The sequence below is a fragment of the Oncorhynchus gorbuscha genome, linkage group LG18 (assembly GCF_021184085.1).
Source record: "Oncorhynchus gorbuscha isolate QuinsamMale2020 ecotype Even-year linkage group LG18, OgorEven_v1.0, whole genome shotgun sequence".
NCBI classification, from domain to species: domain Eukaryota; kingdom Metazoa; phylum Chordata; class Actinopteri; order Salmoniformes; family Salmonidae; genus Oncorhynchus; species Oncorhynchus gorbuscha.
Genome location: NC_060190.1, coordinates 46,909,167 through 46,927,687, shown reverse-complemented (window position 1 = coordinate 46,927,687; position 18,521 = coordinate 46,909,167). Strand labels below are relative to the sequence as shown.

Sequence of the window (18,521 nt, the reverse complement as noted above, 5' to 3'; positions counted from 1 at the left end):
AACTCAAGACAATTTGGAAATCTGCTGTACAATTATGGATGTGTTTATGATTAATTTTGTAGCTTCCCCCTTACGATCCTTCAAAGCTGGGACCGAGAGACTGAAAAACAGCTTCTATCTCAAGGCCATCAGACTGTTAAACAGCCACCACTAACATTGAGTGGCTGCTGCCAACACACTGACTCAACTCCAGCCACTTTAATAATGGGAATTGATGGAAATTGATGTAAAATATATCACTAGCCACTTTAAACAATGCTACTCAATATAATGTTTACATACCCTACATTATTCTTCTCACATGTATATGTATATACTGTACTCTATATCATCTACTGCATCTTTATGTAATACATGTATCACCAGCCACTTTAAACTATGCCACTTTGTTTACATACCCTACATTACTCATCTCATATGTATATACTGTACTCGATACCATCTACTGCCTATGCCGTTCTGTACCATCACTCATTCATATGTCTTTATGTACATATTCTTTATCCCTTTACACTCTGTGTTGTCTGTTCACACTGCTATGCTTTATCTTGGCCAGGTCGCAGTTGTAAAGGAGAACTTGTTCTCAACTCGCCTACCTGGTTAAATAAAGGTGAAATAAATTAAAAATAAAATAAAAGTGTATAAGGTAGTAGTTTTGGAATTGTTAGGTGAGATTACTCGTTGGTTATTACTGCATTGTCGGAACTAGAAGCACAAGCATTTCACTACACTCGCATTAACATCTGCTAACCATATGTATGTGACAAATACATTTGATTTGATTTGACTTTGAGTCTTACTGTAAGCAGATATGAGTGCAAGGCTTGGTACAGTACACAGCAGAGGCCTTAGTATCAGTGTATCATGGGTGAATGAATGGATGGCACACACATCGTGTCTGTGTATGTGGGTCGTCTGACTGCAGGCCCTGATTGAGTGAGCCACTCAGCTCATATCAGTTGGGATCGGATCATGGTGGACATAGGGGTGGGCAGGAGTCTGCGTGACTTTCCCCCAGGCGCCGTGTGCCCTTCATGGTGCATAATCAAGCCGCTCTCCACAGCCTAGGCCTCCATCAGCCCAGTAAACATCAAGCCCACACGTCAGACTCCACAGACGTCATCGGCCTATCTAGACCTCAGCATTCTCTCTCTCAACCTCCATGTGTCATATTAATTACATCCTCAACATGGACCTCGATCTGCTCCTTGATGATGGATCAAATATACTGTCTCTCTCAGCCTCCATCATTCAACTTCACTACATCCACAATCTCTCCCTCTAAAGACATCTGGATAATTGCGTCTGCTAAATGACAAAAACGCCATGTAAAATGAGCCCATCAGTCTATAATAATCCAAGTACAAATCATATCCAGTGTCTCTAAACCGACACTCCACTTTAACAACACATCCCTTCTCAGTTTACAGCTCCACTACTGATAAAGGCCTCTAAGCCTCTTTATGTATCCTGTCACTTCGCCCCGTCAACTGTCTCACACATGCATCAGGTGAGCCATGCCTGTAGTGTAAAGCAGCATTCCTCACATACTTTCCACATTGTCAAGCTGTGGTATCACCCTACCCAGTTCAGCATTTTCCAATCCTGGTAAGCCGATTTGGATGTGGAACAAAGGCTCTGCTGCCACTAAGAAACAACGGCTTCCAATACGAGGGTCAGAGGGTACATGTAAACCCAAAATGTTACTTAGGGAGATTACCACTCCGTGGTGTGTTGTTATGTGTTAATAACAATTAGACTACGTTACCCAGTAGGCTATGCGGGGGGTTGAAGAATGCCTTGCATGGCTAAACATGGAGTTTTCTAGCTGAAGTATATGCTATTTAAAAGGAGTTAAACCTACGCCCCAGTTTGTCATTATATAAGGAACAAACATAACATGGTGTCAGACTGGTAGTCGCTATGACGAGACAGAGATAAGAAAGGAGTAACTGCAAATTTCCGCATCGAAAATGGAACATTCTACCACAAGTCAAGTGACGTGAGAAGTCGAAGATGCCAGCTTGCAAGAGCGAGGGGCAACGAGCCGCAGCAGCGAGAGTGACAGCAGCGAGAGTGACAGCAGCGAGAGTGAGGCTGCATTGGAATCTGTTGACGAGCAAGTTGATGAGCAACATACGTAAGAGAAATTGATACTGTTCCTGTTCTCCGTCATGGATAGGCTTAGTCCTCCTACTCCTATGCAGTTAATAGGCAATTTAGCTGACAATTGGAAACGTTTCAAGCAGAGATTCAATATCTACCTAGCAGCCAGTGGTGCAGGGGGAGATGATGACAAATTGAAAGCTTCCTTGACATTGACTGTGCTAATGGCTAAATTTGAGGAGTACTTTGTACCAAGCCAGAACGTCATGTTTGAGAGATACAAGTTTTTCTCTCATGATCAGAAACAGGGAGTCAGTTTGGACCCGTATTTGGCTGAGCTGAACACACTGAGAAAAACTTGTGAATTTGAAAATCTGAAAGACTCACTAGTGAAAGACAGGATAGTCTGTGGCACACTTGATAATGGACTCAAGGAGCGATTGCTGCGTGAGCAAGATTTAACTGTGGATAAAGCAGTGAATATGTGTCGAGCAGCTGAAACCGCCAGAGCACACGCTAAAGAGCTGTGCAGGGAAGAGACGTCAGTGTATGCAATAAAAAGAGACGAGCAACACACACACAACGCCGTACAAAACATAAACAAGCAAAAGAGAGAAATCAAAACACTACATGTGGAAAATGTGGATTTATCCACAAGCCAAAACAATTCCCTGCACATGGCAAATCATGTAACAACTGTAACGACGCATGGAAAAGATGGACGTCATCACAAAAATGGATCAACCTACAGACTGGGGAAGCTCACTGGTTATTGTGGGGGAAAAGAACGGCGATCTCAGGATATGTCTAGACCCGAGAGTTCTCAACAAAGCAATCAAGAGAGAGCATTTCAGAGTTGCCAACCAGAGAAGAGATAATGTCAGTAAGCCTGATGCCTCATCAGGATTCTGGCAAATGAAGCTAGCTGATGCAAGCTCAAGGCTATGCACATTCAACACACCTGAGGGCAGGTACAGATTTCTTTGTCTACCATATGGGATTCTCTCAGCACTTGCACTCAGCACTAATGTGAAAAGACAATCCATATGATCTTCGAGCACATTCCAGGACTGGAGACTTTGACGGATGACATCATCATCTGGGGGTCCACAAAAGAAGAACACGATGCGAGAGTGAGACAAGTGCTGGACCTGACACGGAACGTCAACCTAAAACTAAACAAGGACAAATGCGAGTTTGGTGTGAAAACACTTACCTTCGTGGGAGACGTACTTTCAGAGGACGGAGTCAAACCAGACCCGAGGAAAACATCAGCTATCAACAACATGGAGCGCCCGAAGAACAAGGACGATTTGAGACGCTTCATGGGCATGATCACCTACCGTACAAAGTTCATACCTCAACTGTCAGCACAGTCCGCTCCACTCAGATGTCTTTTGGAACAGAAAAATGTATGGGAATGGTCCCATGAACAGGAAAACTGCTTCAAAAACCTAAATAAGACAATCACAGAAGAGCCAGTGCTCAGGTTCTATGATCCAGAGAAAAGCACAAGGATTTCTGCAGACGCGTCACAGTTTGGCCTGGGAGCAGTTCTTCTGCAACAGCATGACGACACATGGCAACCCGTCGCTTATGCGTCCAGAGCCTTGACAGGCGCAGAGATAAGGTATGCACAAATAGGGAAAGAACTACTGGCGAGCACATACGCTTGCGAAAGGTTTCACCAATACGTCTACGGACGAGACTTCGAAGTAGAAACTGACCACAAGCCATTGGTGTCAATCATGTCTAAGCCCCTGAATGATTATCCAATGAGAATCCAGGGAATGTTGATCAGACTGCAAAAGTATGATGTGAAGATGATCTATACCCCGGGAAAGTTCATGCTCGCCGCCGACACTCTTTCTTGAGCAGTCGACAAGAAGGAGCTTCGACACACAGAAAAACACTGAGATTCAAGCCTACGTCGACCTGATCGTAGCATCACTTCCTGTGTCTTCTGAGAGAATGGAGCAGATCAAAAGAGAGACCGCAGCTGACCAAACAATGACAGAGTTGAAAGAAATAACACTGATAGGATGACCCGCACAGAAAAACAACTGTCCGAGGAGAATACAGGATTACTGGATGTGCAGAGCAGAGCTCACCAATGTGGATGACATAGTGTTCAAAGGCAATAAGATTGTCATTCCCATGACACTACGCAAAGAAATGCTACAGAAAATAGACAAGGGCCACTTGGGTGAGGAAAAATGCAAACGACGAGCACGAGAAGTAGTGTACTGGCCAAGAATGAACCAGGAAATCAGCCAGACCACTGCTTCATGTGAACTGTGTTTGACCTACAGGCCAAAGGAAGCAGGAAGCAGAGCCGCTAATGCCTCATCCAGTACCCAACAGACCCTACTACAATGTTGGAGTTGACCTTTTTGACTGCAATGGCAAAATTCACATTGTTGTTACCGACTACTACTCAAACTACCCTGAAGTAGCAACACTGCCAGCTACCTCCAGCAAAGCTGTAATCACCTACCTGAAATTAGTCTTTGCAAGACATGAGTTTGCGTTTGAACTGTACTCAGACAATGGCCCACAGTTCTCAAGTTCCGAATTTCGATCGTTCACTAACGACTGGGGATTCCGACACAACAACTCCAGCCCCAACTACCCAAGGTCCAATGGCTTAGCAGAGAGTTCAGTCAAAATTGTCAAAGGTCTGATGAAAAAGGCACACGATGGAAAGGAGGATTTCCTAAAAATCTGAACTACCGCAGCGCACCGCTGCAGAACGGACTTTCACCTGCACAAATGTTGATGGGACGTCGCATCAGAACCAACCTACCCATCCATGAGGACTTGTTAACACCCAGAGGTGCTCACAAAGTCAAACTCGCAAAGGAAAAACAGAAAGACAAACAAAAACAGCGACACGACAAAAGTGCCAGCACTTACCTGAACTGAAACCTGGAGATCATGTACGACTCCGAGACATCACTACAGGGACCTGGATGCAGCAAAGGGTGTGTGCAGAGTGAAGTTGCACCGCGATCCTATGAAATCCAAACGGAGCATGGATCACAACTGAGACGAAACGGAGTGGATCTAAGGCTTCAGCCATTCACTCAAGGAACTGAGGATCATCAGGAGGATACTGCTGAAGCGTCAAATGCCTTTAGAAATGGACAATTCCGTCAGAAGACCCTGACTGACAATGAACGTTGTCCAACTGTTTCAGGAAGCACTTCAGCAGAGCGACCAAAAAGGACTGTGAGAGCCCCTGAAAGGCTTATTGAGAATTGCTGAAAAAAAGGGGCACCTGGACTGAATGTTTTGTTAATGTGAAAAGAAAAGGAAAGAGCCACAATATAGTATTGTTGGACAGACTATATTTAGTTGAAAAAAATAAAAATTGGGGGGAAAGAAATTGGGGAGAAGAAAATTGCATGTTATGCAGGTTGAGTAAACAAATGTGATGTGACATGTGTAGTTGCATTAAAAAGTAGTTTTCTTTTAATTAAAGGAAAGAAGATGTGTTGGTATGTGTTAATAACATTTAGACTACGTTACCCAGCAGGCTTTGCGGAGGGTTGAAGAATGTCTTGCATGGCTAAACATGGAGTTTTCTAGCTGAAGTATATGTTCATTAAAAGTAGTAAACCTACACCCCATTTTGTCATTATATAAGGAACAAACATAACACCTGGTTCTACCAGCCTACTACTTTACACAATACCAAATGTTTTCCGCTCTTGTAGTTTTTCTGGATTGCAGAGGATAATCTGAGCCCTAACGCCAGGGTCATAAACGTGCTACAACAGGTGTGGCAGTCACAGACGTCTCAGCCGGACAGAAAACAAAGAAAAACACCTCAACTGCATAACAGGATAAACTTTCAAATAGTGTGACGCATGTAATGAAAAGTGTCCTTAATTTTTCCATTGTGCACTCATAGACCCCAAGACCAGTCCATCAACAGGCAAAGGGACATTCTCTAAATCATATAAACTCCATTTAGTTAATTGTTTTAATTGAGTTGTGAACTGCCAATGCCCTTGGCTGTGAAAGAGGTGTAACTGGGTGGATAGGGTGAAGGAGTGACATCAGATTCAGTCCTCTTTATTCTCTCCATGAACCACACCTGTGTAGAAGAAGTGACTAATTTTCCCACAGGATGGCTTATTTAAACAGACTTCCTCCCTGCAAGTGTGGTGTGCCATGGTGACACAAGAGTATTTCAGTGGTCAATTTAACAGCCCTGTCATTTCTATTTACTGACTTTCCTCTCACAACCCCCCCACCTTATTTTACAACCCCCCCAACTTATTTTACACCCCCCACCTTACCTTATTTTACAACTCCCCCACCTTATTTTACAACCCCCCACCTTATTTTACAACCCCCCACCTTATTTTACAACTCCCCACCTTATTTTACAACCCCCCACCTTATTTTACAACCCCCCACCTTATTTTACACCCCCACCTTTTTAAACCCCCCACACTTTATTTTACAACCCCCCACCTTATTTTACAACCCCCACCTTATTTTACAACCCCCACCTTATTTTACAACCCCCACCTTATTTTACAACTTCCCCACCTTATTTTTCATCCCCCCACCTTATTTTACAACCCCCCACCTTATTTTACAACTCCCCCACCTTATTTTACAACCCCCCACCTTATTTTACACCCCCCACCTTTTTTAACCCCCCCCCACACTTTATTTTAAAACCCCCCACCTTATTTTACAACACTCTGTGCCCCTGCCACCCCTTTCCTAGAAGTATTATGCGCTCAATGACAGGAAAGTGCTTTTCCACAAAGAAATGTCTTTATTTTACTTCCAACATACAACATACTGTTTACTCACAGGTATACAAGAGAGGTATCTTGCAAAAAAACTAGATTCACTAATGTCATCAGAACAGAACATTTAGAACAGTAATATGGAATGTAGGAATTCTTTTCTCCATTTTGTTTCTCATTTTTTTTGTTTAGTTTATTTTGAAGAAATATTTCAAATAAATAAAGATTCTATATACACTTTCTCTATATAGTATTTATTGTCCTAACCAATATATTCTCTTCTTCAGTCACCATTTCAGGAATGACAAACAAAGAAAGTTACAAAGTATTGATGTTATCCCCTTATTACCCCCTACTTTAAATGTCTATGATTTAGGGACAAAACAGTACAGGGGGGGGGTGTATGGTGGAAATATGAAATGTCAGCCATAGGAGAGCGAGGAGATCACTCGTTACAAAGCTGCCAGCCCCGTTTAGTCTGTACAGAAGCAACCCCCACTCGTGTGTGCTGTGCTGTTGGGGGAATATCAGTCCAAACTCCATCCACAAACACCTCATGTCACCTTACAGTTTAATAAGCACCAAGTCTGACTCCCAGAACTACACTTAAGCTTTACGTCTCTCTCTCAGAGAGACCATACAGTAAAGAAAACAGTCTGTAACAGAGGAGCAGAGAGGTGGAAACGAGAGGAAAGGAGGACAGAACGATACAGGAGTCCTTGAGCCTGTTAATAGACCAGAGTCTCAGTCACAATCTCTCCCACCACATAGAAAAGAAAGAAAGGAAGAAATAGAGAGAACAGCCACAGAGACAAGATGCAAACGAGTGCACAAGTGGTCCTGTCCCGTGTTGGTTCAGGGGGAGGGTGGGGAGTGCAGAACCGACTCCAGCGTGGCCTCTCCCCCGGGCCAGAAACTCCATGGTTGTCCCCTACAGTAGGTGGGGGGTCAGACCCCCAGCCGTGTGGTGCCCATTAGGACCAGGCCATTGTCGGAGGAGGGTAAATCAGGGCTACAGCGACAGCTCAGTGCTGTTATTCCCAGGTTAGGTTCAAGTTTCCCAGAGTGGAGGCTCAGTCTTTAGTCGGCGCTGTGCTCCTCCAGCTGGGAGATGATGGTGATGAGGTTTTGCAGGCCGAAGATGTAGCCGCTGTCCTGACCCTCATGCACAACACTGTCCTCCCCATAATGGCGACACGTCGTATGAGCAAAGTCTATCATCCTCACATCCACTGCCGGGCTGCTGGCCTCCCCTGCTGCACCACGGGACGAGCGACCGACGCTACCGTTACTGCTACTGCTACCGTTACTGCTACTGCTACCGTTACTGCTCCCTCCAGCACTGCTACCAGCTGCCGAGCCACGGGTGAACCCAAACGCCCCCTCTTCCTCTTCCTCATCTGAGAGCTCGTCCTCATCACCCTCCTCTCCTCCGCGGTGGCGTCGAGTGGGGGCGCGAGGGCGAGGGGGCTCCCCATCATAGATGATGAGGAGGGAGGAGGAGTAGAAGCGGTAAGACTCGCAGGACTCCAGGGTTTCCTGCATCTCCCGGAGCTTCCGCAGCACCGGGGAGAGCAGCTCGTGCCGCAGACGCTGCCCATCGTGGAAGAACTGGAAAAGGGCATCTTTGAAGCCCGGCAGGCTCAGCTTCCTCCCGTGGTACTTGTTCATGAACATCAGCTGGCCTGAGTCCGACTGGTACACCTGCATGCCACAAAGGCGGACACCGATGGAGGCGGAAGTGCTCTGTTGACATTTGCGGATCTGGTTGGCCTTCTTCTCCTCTGACGCATCGTCACCATGCTGCCGCGTGCCCATCTTCAGGTCCAGCACGCACGGCACCGCGTGACGCCACGTCAGGTTCTCCAACAGGATGAATTTGTATTGGTTGCGATGCTTGGAGTTCTCCTTCATCCTCTGGAGGTGCTGCTGGTGGCATTTCAGACTCCAGGGGTTGTGTTTGATCTGCTTCCGATCTAGGCTGTAGCGGAGAACCTCTGCCTGCTGCTGCACCTCCGCACCGTTATAACTACACACACAGAGAGGAAAGAGAGGTTAGATATCTGCCAATCACCATACAGTACATATTTGCTGTATAGAATCTATGAATCTACGTTGGTGTTTGGATATATTTGTATATACAGTATGTGTACCGATGTAACAGTGTATGTGCTCACCTTTTGCTCTTGTTCTCTTTAGTGCTCTGTCTGACCCGGTCTTTGCTGTAGTTGTCATTATCTAGCAATAGGGACGATGATTTCTTGTTGCCCCACTTGATCATCTTACTCTTAGGCTCGCATTCAGCTGAGGGGTCCTTGTTTTCCATGTTCTCTGGTTCATTGTGGAGGGGGTAAGCGATGAGACACAGGTTGCCCTCTTCATCTTCCTCAAAGCTGACTGACACCACACCTGAGAGAGGGAGAGATGGAGGGAAGCGGGAAAGAGAACGATAGGAAGGTGGTTAGTACCCGGCATTGGATTTTTTATTTTATAATGCTATGATGAAGCCAAAACCTCCCAGTAACTGGTTAGTCATAGGCAGTTCTTACCAACTGGGTCCTGCTTCCAGCCAAATACACTCTGTAAAGAGAAAGACAAACACAAACAAACACAGGCTTTCCTATTGAGGGAGCAGAGAGAGAGAGCGGGTAGGGGGCAAGGAGGCAGCAGAGAGAGAGAGCGGGTAGGGGGGCAAGGAGGCAGCAGAGAGAAAGAGCGGGTGGTGGGGCAAGAAGGTAGCAGAGAGAGAAAGCGGGTAGGGGGCAAGGAGGCAGCAGAGAGAGAGAGCGGGTAGGGGGCAAGGAGGCAGCAGAGAGAGAGAGCGGGTAGGGGGCAAGGACGCAGCAGAGAGAGAGAGAAGGTAGGGGGCAAGTAGGCAGCAGAGGGAGAGAGCGGGTAAGGGGGCAAGGAGGCAGCAGAGAGAGAGAGCGGGTAGGGGGCAAGGACGCAGCAGAGAGAGAGAGAAGGTAGGGGGCAAGTAGGCAGCAGAGGGAGAGAGCGGGTAAGGGGGCAAGGAGGCAGCAGAGAGAGAGAGCGGGTAGGGGGCAAGGACGCAGCAGAGAGAGAGAGAAGGTAGGGGGCAAGTAGGCAGCAGAGGGAGAAAGCGGGTAGGGGGCAAGGAGGCAGCAGAGAGAGAGAGCGGGTAGGGGGCAAGTAGGCAGCAGAGAGAGAGAGAGGGAAGGGGGGGCAAGTAGGCAGCAGAGAGAGAGAGCGGGTAGGGGGCAAGTAGGCAGCAGAGAGAGAGAGCGGGTAGGGGGCAAGTAGGCAGCATAGAGAGAGAGCCGGTAGGGGGCAAGTAGGCAACAGAGAGAGAGAGCGGGTAGGGGGGCAAGTAGGCAGCAGAGAGAGAGAGCGGGTAGGGGGGCAAGAAGGTAGCAAAGAGAGAAAGTGGGTAGGGGGCAATGAGGCAGCAGAGAGAGAGAGAGAAGGTAGGGGGCAAGTAGGCAGCAGAGAGAGAGAGAGCGGGTAGGGGGCAAGTAGGCAGCAGAGAGAGAGAAAGCGGGTAGGGGGCAAAAAGGTAGCAGAGAGAGAGAGCGGGTAGGGGGGCAAGGAGGCAGCAGAGAGAGAGAGCGGGCTGGTGGGGCAAGGAGGCAGCAGAGAGAGAGAGAGCGGGTAGAGGGGCAAGTAGGCAGCAGAGAGAGAGAGAGCGGGTAGAGGGGCAAGGAGGCATCAGAGAGAGAGCGGGTAGAGGGGCAAGTAGGCAGCAGAGAGAGAGAGAGCGGGTAGGGGGCAAGTAGGCAGCAGAGAGAGAGAGAGCGGGTAGGGGGCAAGTAGGCAGCAGAGAGAGAGAGAGAGAGCGGGTAGTGGGGCAAGTAGGCAGCAGAGAGAGAGAGGGTAGGGGGCAAGGAGGCAGCAGAGAGAGAGAGCGGGTAGTGGGGCAAGTAGGCAGCAGAGAGAGAGAGCGGGTAGGGGGCAAGTAGGCAGCAGAGAGAGAGAGCGGGTAGGGGGCAAGTAGGCAGCAGAGAGAGAGAGTGGGTAGGGGGCAAGTAGGCAGCAGAGAGAGAGAGCGGGTAGGGGGGCAAGTAGGCAGCAGAGAGAGAGAGCGGGTGGGGGGCAAGTAGGCAGCAGAGAGAGAGAGCGGGTAGGGGGGCAAGGACGCAGCAGCAGCAACAATGTATGTGTTCCCAAGTACTTCAAATGTGTACGTGAGAATGAACCCAAGAAGCAAAGAGATACACAAACACCACAGGAGGCTCGAATGTGACACTCAGTCCAACCTTTATTGAGAAACTACCAAACCCACCCAAACCACACATTAACTGATACACATAGTGCTACAAGGTTTCAAGGCAACCCAAAGGAAACGATAGCAAAGATACACTGTATAAACTCAAAAACAACCACGACAACAACACACCTGAATTATATTTCATTAAGATACAACAGTTCCATCAAGTCGGGCATTTTGCGAGCACCGTCTCTCTATTTTAAGAGTCCATTCAGGTTTGACTTGCCTTTTTATACAGCATTTCAAGGCAATAATCCAAACACACTAAAAAGTAAAAAGGGAAGGGATGGATGGGGTGGTGGGGAGGACAGGGTGGTGGGGAGGACAGGGTGGTGGGAAGGACAGGGTGGTGGGGAGGAGGGTGGTGGGAAGGACAGGGTGGTGGGAAGGACAGGGTGGTGGGGAGGAGAGTGGTGGGAAGGACAGGGTGGTGGGAAGGACAGGGTGGTGGGGAGGACAGGGTGGTGGGGAGGACAGGGTGGTGGGAAGGACAGGGTTGTGGGGAGGACAGGGTGGTGGGGAGGACAGGGTGGTGGGAAGGACAGGGTGGTGGGGAGGACAGGGTGGTGGGGAGGAGGGTGGTGGGAAGGACAGGGTGGTGGGGAGGAGAGTGGTGGGAAGGACAGGGTGGTGGGAAAGACAGGGTGGTGGGGAGGACAGGGTGGTGGGGAGGAGGGTGGTGGGAAGGACAGGGTGGTGGGAAGGACAGGGGTGGTGGGGGATTGACAGGGGTGGTGGGAAGGACAGGGTGGTGGGAAGGACAGGGTGGTGGGATTGACAGGGTGGTGGGAAGGACAGGGTGGTGGGGAGGGTGGTGGGACAGGGTGGTGGGAAGGACAGGGTGGTGGGGAGGAGGGTGGTGGGAAGGACAGGGTGGTGGGAAGGACAGGGTGGTGGGGAGGAGGGTGGTGGAAGGACAGGGTGGTGGGAAGGACAGGGTGGTGGGGAGGAGGGTGGTGGGAAAGACAGGGTGGTGGGAAGGACAGGGTGGTGGGGAGGAGGGTGGTGGAGAGGAGAGTGGTGGGAAGGACAGGGTGGTGGGGAGGAGGGTGGTGGGAAGGACAGGGTGGTGGGGAGGAGGGTGGTGGGAAGGACAGGGTGGTGAGAAGGACAGGGTGGTGGGGAGGAGGGTGGTGGGTCTCCAGAACACTTTCATAGAAAACTGTACACACTTACTTATTCCTGGGATCATTTATGATGCGTTCCCTAAACATGCACACACCCCTACCCCACTCTACCTAATAAACCCCTGTAGAAGAGCCTATGTATTGCAACCCTCTCTGCAGGCTGGGGGAAGGGGGCAGTGGGTGTCAAGACAGGAAGAGCAAACATCACAGCTGCAGGGGCTGACAGATAAATTAGAGAGAGAGAGGGAGGGATTGGGAGATGGAGAGAGATAGGGAGGAGGATGGATATTCAGCATCCCATTGAATATAAACATGATAATAAGACTGACAACAAAAGCAAATCCCAGCCTTTCTGAAATACAAACAAAAACATCCCTGGTTTACACTGGAGGGAAGGTTCTCTACAGCATCAAGACAGACCCTTCATTAGGGCCTATGTGTATTTAGTGATAACGGGTGTGTTGGCCAGTGACATGGAGGACAATGGGACCCAGTGCTTATCTCTCCTCTGCAGCTCCCGCCTTTAGTGATGTCATGCACAGTGATGTCACTACCCTGCAGCAGTTAACCCTCTACTGGCCAGGCCTGTTTCAACTGTCAGAGCTGCACTGTCAGCGGGGCATGTGAGGATGAGTGTTTAAGTGCCTGCGACTCATGTGTTTTGTGAGTACGCGAGTGTGTGAACGTGACTGTATATGGGCCAACATACGTTTGTAAGAGTGTGAGAGTGTGTGTAAAAGTGTTTTGAGCAGAAGTGAATGTGTTTGTTATGTAATATTCTCAGTGTCACCAGACGTCTGTGCTCTTCTTTCTACAACTTCATCTCCCATCCAAATCACCCTGGGGTTTTTTATAGTTCCACGACGCATTGCTGCGGAGTCAGATACCACGCTGGTGCCTCAACTCTGTCACAGTGCCAGGGTAGGAGTGACTTGATAGAAAGTGTGTGTGAGATGTGCGTGTGTAGGCCGATCTGTGAGTGCAAGTGTCAGGAGACACCGTATGTCGCATCACGGTCAATGAAAAACAACACAGAGTGAGATTTTCCACCCAAGGTGTGTGAGAGTGTTTGTGTGTGTGTGTATATGTGTGTGTGTGTGTGTGTGAGAGTGTTTGTGTGTGTACTCGTTAAACACACATTTTTTTGATTGAACATTTATTTAACTATCCATGACAGGCTGATGTCCAGTCAGACACCGCTATCTCTCCCACTCAGCATTCCGTCTCTGATGATCAGCCCCATTATTATTGAGTATGCTGGGAACTGGATCCTTCCTCCAGGAACTTTAGCCCTCTTCGGAGATGCAGGCAGGTGCAGGGCTACTGGGCTTTTATCCCTACTGTCAGGAGAGGGTCTGAGCAGACAAGATAGCGATACTGTTGGTCCTCTGTGATATTTCAAAGGTGATCGAATCCAATGGAACAAAATATAATATAAAACACATTAAATCCTGTTTGTGTGACTGACACCCAACCAAGGACACCTTTGTGTGGGAGGGTTGTCTCTGTCTAATGCAGAATGCCTGGCTCACACCTATCCATCAGGGGATAAAGATCCTGTCATACACACCCCCACCACCATTACATAACCTGACACTGCAGAGCCCTGATGTATCATGCAGTCACATACTGTCTGTCCCCAACCCCCCACTTAAGCACCACCATGAAACGAATCCCTTTGTGCTGCTGTGGTACTGCCATCTCCAGTGACCTACTGTAATCCTAAATGCAGCTAATGTTACAAAACACTGCAGCTGACCATATCAGTGGAGAAACCAGGGAGAGATTAAGAGGTGGATGTAGAAAGATAGAGAGAGAAGATGGGAGATGGGGAGAGAAATGTGGGGCAGTAGCAGTGGCGCACACAGCATAATGGATGTTATTCAGATGATGGTAGCGTTATATTGTAGGTTTAGGTTGGATCAGGGAATAAGCTTACCTCTGTACTGGGGGGTGAACTTCCTCATTTCGGGGGGCAGGCTCTTGTAGAACTGGTGTTCTCGGGGGATGAGGGGCTTGCAGATGGTCTGGTCGCCGAAACGCAGTACGCAAGAGTGGCCCCCCACCTGGTGCACAAAGGGCTCAAGCATCACCCCTTTCCCGGGATAGGGGAGCTTCCCGTCTGCCTGCATAAGGGCTTCTAGAGCAGGGCTCATCCTCACTCCGCATCGGACAGCTAAACTGGAGGGGCCCACGATGAGGCTGCTCGGGCTGTCTATCTTCTGGCTGTACCGCTCTTTTTCTCTGGGGGGCGTTAGAGGACACCTGCTCGGACAGCAGAGACCACAGCAGGAAAAAGAAAGGGTGCAGCAGGAAGGAGAAGAGAAAAAACGTTTAGTTCCCCGTGCTATCCTGGTCCGAAAGCAGAGTAGTATAGTCCAGGTTCGGGTTAAGGTAATATCCCTGTGTACGTAGTGCTAGTAAATCATTATTTTCGACAGGTCTGGGGCTGTAGGTTGCGTGTGAGAGCGAGTGTAGATTGTTCCTGACTCTGTCTGTCGCCGATACTGAACTGGGGTCTGTACGGAGCTCAGATCAAGAAAAATATAAAAACAGGTCGGCCCCGCCTCATACCCGCTTCAGCCTATCAGAGCTCAGCAGCTGTTGTTGGGTGGGAACTAAGCACTGAGATCAGGAACAAGCAAACAAAGGAAGGAGAGCACTGCAGAGAGAGAGAGAGAGAGAGAGAGAGAGAGAGAGAGAGAGAGAGAGAGAGAGAGAGAGAGAGAGAGAGAGAGACAGACAGACAGACAGACAGACAGACAGACAGACAGACAGACAGACAGACAGACAGACAGACAGACAGACAGACAGACAGACAGACAGACAGACAGACAGACAGACAGACAGACAGACAGACAGACAGACAGACAGACAGACAGACAGACAGACAGACAGACAGACAGACAGACAGACATGAAATGCATAGGCCAGTACGTTCATATCTGTTGAATTGGTTGCTGCTTATGAAACATTCTACTTATCATTCCGATGCCACTGCAGAAGATAATTTGAATCTGGGAGAGAGAGACCCACGTGAAAAAAATACTATAGTATTCACTGTAGTGCTTTTTGCAGACTTTAATGTAGTATTTACTGTGGTGTTTTTGTTGATCTGTACTTTACTAATGATATATTTTACAACTTTTACTTGACTACATTCCTCAATAAAATAATGTGCTTTTTACTCCATACATTTTCCTGACACCCAAAAATTCTAGTTAAATTTTCAATGCATAGCAGGACAGGAAGATGGTCCAATTCACACACTCACCAAGAGAACTTCTCTGACATCTCTACTGCTTCTGATTTGATGGACTCACTAAACACAAATCAAATCCAATTTTATTAGTCACATGTGCCCAATACAACAGTGATATGCTTACTTACGAGCCCCTAACCAACAGTGCAGTTTCAAAAAATACAGATAAGAATAAGAGATAAAAGTAACAAGTAATTAAAGAGCAGCAGTAAAAAAATATATACATATATATATACATGGGGCTGCCGGTACAAAGTCAATGTGTGTGGGAGCGGGCACCGGTTAGTTGAGGTAGTATGTACATGTAGGTAGACTTAATTAAGTGACTATGCATAGATGACAATAGAGAGTGGCAGTGGTGTGGGGCAATGCAAATACTCTCGGTAGCCATTTGTCTAGATGTTCAGGAGTCTTATGGCTTGGGGGTAGAATCTATTTAGAAGCCTCTGGGACCTAGACTTGGCACCCCGGTACCGCTTGCCATGTGGTAGCAGAGAGAACAGTCTATGACTAGGGAGGCTGGAGTTTTTGACCATTTTTAGGGCCTTCCTCTGACACCACCTGGTGTAGAGGTCCCAATGCTCTAACCACTAGGCTACCTGTCGCCACTAGGCTACCTGCCGCAGTGCCTTGCGGTCAGAGGCCGAGCAGTTGCCATAACAGGCAGTGATGCAACCAGTCAGGATGCTCTCGATGGTGCAGCTGAAGAACCTTATGAGGATCTGAGGACCCATGCCAAATCTCTCCTGGGGGGGAATAGGTTTTGTCGTGCCCGCTTCATGAATGTCATGGTGTGCATGGACCATGTTAGTTTGTTGGTGATGTGGACACCAAGGAACTTGAAGCTCTCAACCTGCTCCACTGCAGCCCCATCAATGAGAATGGGGTTGTGCTCGGTCCTCTTTTTCCTGTAGTCTACAATCCTCTCCTTTGTCTTGATCACGTTGAGGGAGAGGTTGTTGTCCTGGCACCACATGGCCAGGTCTCTGACCTCCTCCCTATAAGCTGTCTCGTTGTTGTCGGTGATCAGGCCTACCACTGTTGTGTCATCGGCAAATTTAATGATAGTATTGGACTCGTGCCTGGCCGTGCAGTCATGAGTGAACAGGGAGTACAGTAGGGGGCTGAGCACGCATCCCAGAGGGGACCCCGTGTTGAGGATCAGCGTGGCGGATGTGTTGTTACCTACCCTTACCACCTGGGGGCGGCCTGTCAGGAAGTCCAGGATCCAGTTGCAGAGGGAGGTGTTATGTCCCAGGGTCCTTAGCTTATTGATGAGCTTTGAGGGCACTATGGTGTTGAACACTGAGCTGTAGTCAATGAACAGCATTCTCACATAGGTTTTAATTTGTCCAGGTGGGAAAGGGCAGTGTGGAGTGCAGTCATCTGTGGATCTGTTGGGGCGGTAGGCTACAGCCATGAGTGCTACGGGTCTGTAGTCATTTAGGCAGGTTACCTTGTTCTTGGGCACAGGCACTATGGTGGTCTGCTTAAAACATGTTGGTATTACAGACTCGGACAGGGAGAGGTTGAAAATGTCAGTGAAGACACTTGCTAGTTGGTCAGCGCATGCTCGCAGTACATGTCCTGGTAATCCGTCTGGCCCTGCGGCCTGGTGAATGTTGACCTGTCTAACGGTCTTACTCACATTGGCTGTGGAGAGCGTGATCTCACAGTCTTCCGGTACAGCTGATGCTCTCATGCATGTTTCAGTGTTATTTGCCTCAAAGCGAGCATAGCAGTAGTTTAGCTCGTCCGGTAGGCTCGTGTCACTGGACAGCTCTCGGCTGTGCTTCCCTTTGTAGTCTGTAATGGTTTGCTGGCCCTACCACAGCCGATGAGCGTCAGAGCCGGTGTTGTACCACTCGATCTTAGTCCTGTGCTGACGCTTTGTCTGTTTGATGGTTCGTCAGAGGGCATAGTAGGATTTCTTATAAGCTTCCGCTACTTGAAAGTGGCAGCTCTACCCTTTAGCTCAGTGCGGATGCTGCCTGTAATCCATGGCTTCTGGTTGGGGGTATGTACGTACAGTCACTGTGGGGACGATGCCATTAATGCACTTATTGATGAAGCCAATAACAGATGCGGTGTACTTCTCAATGCCATTGGAGGAATCCCGGAACATATTCTAGTCTGTTCTAGCAAAACAGTCCTGTAGCTTAGCATCTGCTTCATCTGACCACTTTTTATTGATCTAGTCACTGTTGCTTCCTGCTTTCATTTTTGCTTGTAACCAGGAATTATGGTCAGATTTGCCAAATGGAGGGAAAGAGAGAGCTTTATATGCATCTCTGTGTGTGGAGTAAAGGTGGTCCAGAGTTATTTTCCATCTGGTTGCACATTTAGCATGCTGATAGAAATTAGGTAAAACTGATTTAAGTTTCCCTGCATTAAAGTTCCCGGCTACTAGGAGCGCCTCCTCTGGGTGAGCGTTTTCTTGTTTGCTTATGGCAGAATACAGCTCATTCAATGCTACCTTAGTGCCAGCCTCTGGCTGTGGTGCAATGTAAACAGCTACAAAGAATACAGATGAAAACTCTCTCGGTAGGTAGTGTGGTCTACAGCTTATCATGAGAAACTATACCTCAGGTGAGTAATAGCTTGAGACTTCCTTAAATATCGTGCACCAGCTGTTGTTTACAAAAATACATAGACCGCCACCCCTCATCATATAACCAGCCAACCGTATGTTGATCAAATCAAATCAAATGTATTTATATAGCCCTTCGTACATCAGCTGATATCTCAAAGTGCTGTACAGAAACCCAGCCTAAAACCCCAAACAGCAAGCAATGCAGGTGTAGAAGCACGGTGGCTAGGAAAAACTCCCTAGAAAGGCCAAAACCTAGGAAGAAACCTAGAGAAGAACCAGGCTATGAGGGGTGGCCAGTTCTCTTCTGGCTGTGCCGCGTGGAGATTATAACAGATCATGGCCAAGATGTTCAAATGTTCATAAATGCATGGTCAAATAATAATAATCACAGGCAGAACAGTCGAAACTGGAGCAGCAGCACGGCCTGGTGGAC

General features: G+C 48.2%; 1 protein-coding gene across 1 annotated transcript; it reads right to left on the bottom strand.

Moving 5' to 3' along the window:
- Positions 1 to 6,884: 6,884 nt before the first annotated feature.
- Positions 6,885 to 14,764, bottom strand: LOC124003305 (inositol hexakisphosphate kinase 2-like). The gene is made up of 3 exons (XM_046311447.1): positions 14,173 to 14,764; positions 9,056 to 9,287; positions 6,885 to 8,907 (listed from the first exon to the last, which is right to left on the bottom strand). The coding sequence occupies exons 1-3, from the start codon at positions 14,387 to 14,389 to the stop codon at positions 7,959 to 7,961; spliced, it is 1,398 nt and encodes a 465-aa protein (XP_046167403.1). The 5' UTR covers positions 14,390 to 14,764; the 3' UTR covers positions 6,885 to 7,958.
- Positions 14,765 to 18,521: the final 3,757 nt, after the last annotated feature.

Bases quoted from the DNA above. Each gene is read 5' to 3' on its own strand.
- LOC124003305 (XM_046311447.1), bottom strand. From the start codon at position 14,389: ATGAGCCCTGCTCTAGAAGCCCTTATGCAGGCAGACGGGAAGCTCCCC. The intron at 9,288-14,172 runs GTAAGCTTATTC...TCCCTCTCTCAG, and splicing joins GTTCACCCCCCAGTACAGAG to GTGTGGTGTCAGTCAGCTTT. The intron at 8,908-9,055 runs GTGAGCACATAC...CTGTGTGTGTAG, and splicing joins AAAGAGAACAAGAGCAAAAG to TTATAACGGTGCGGAGGTGC.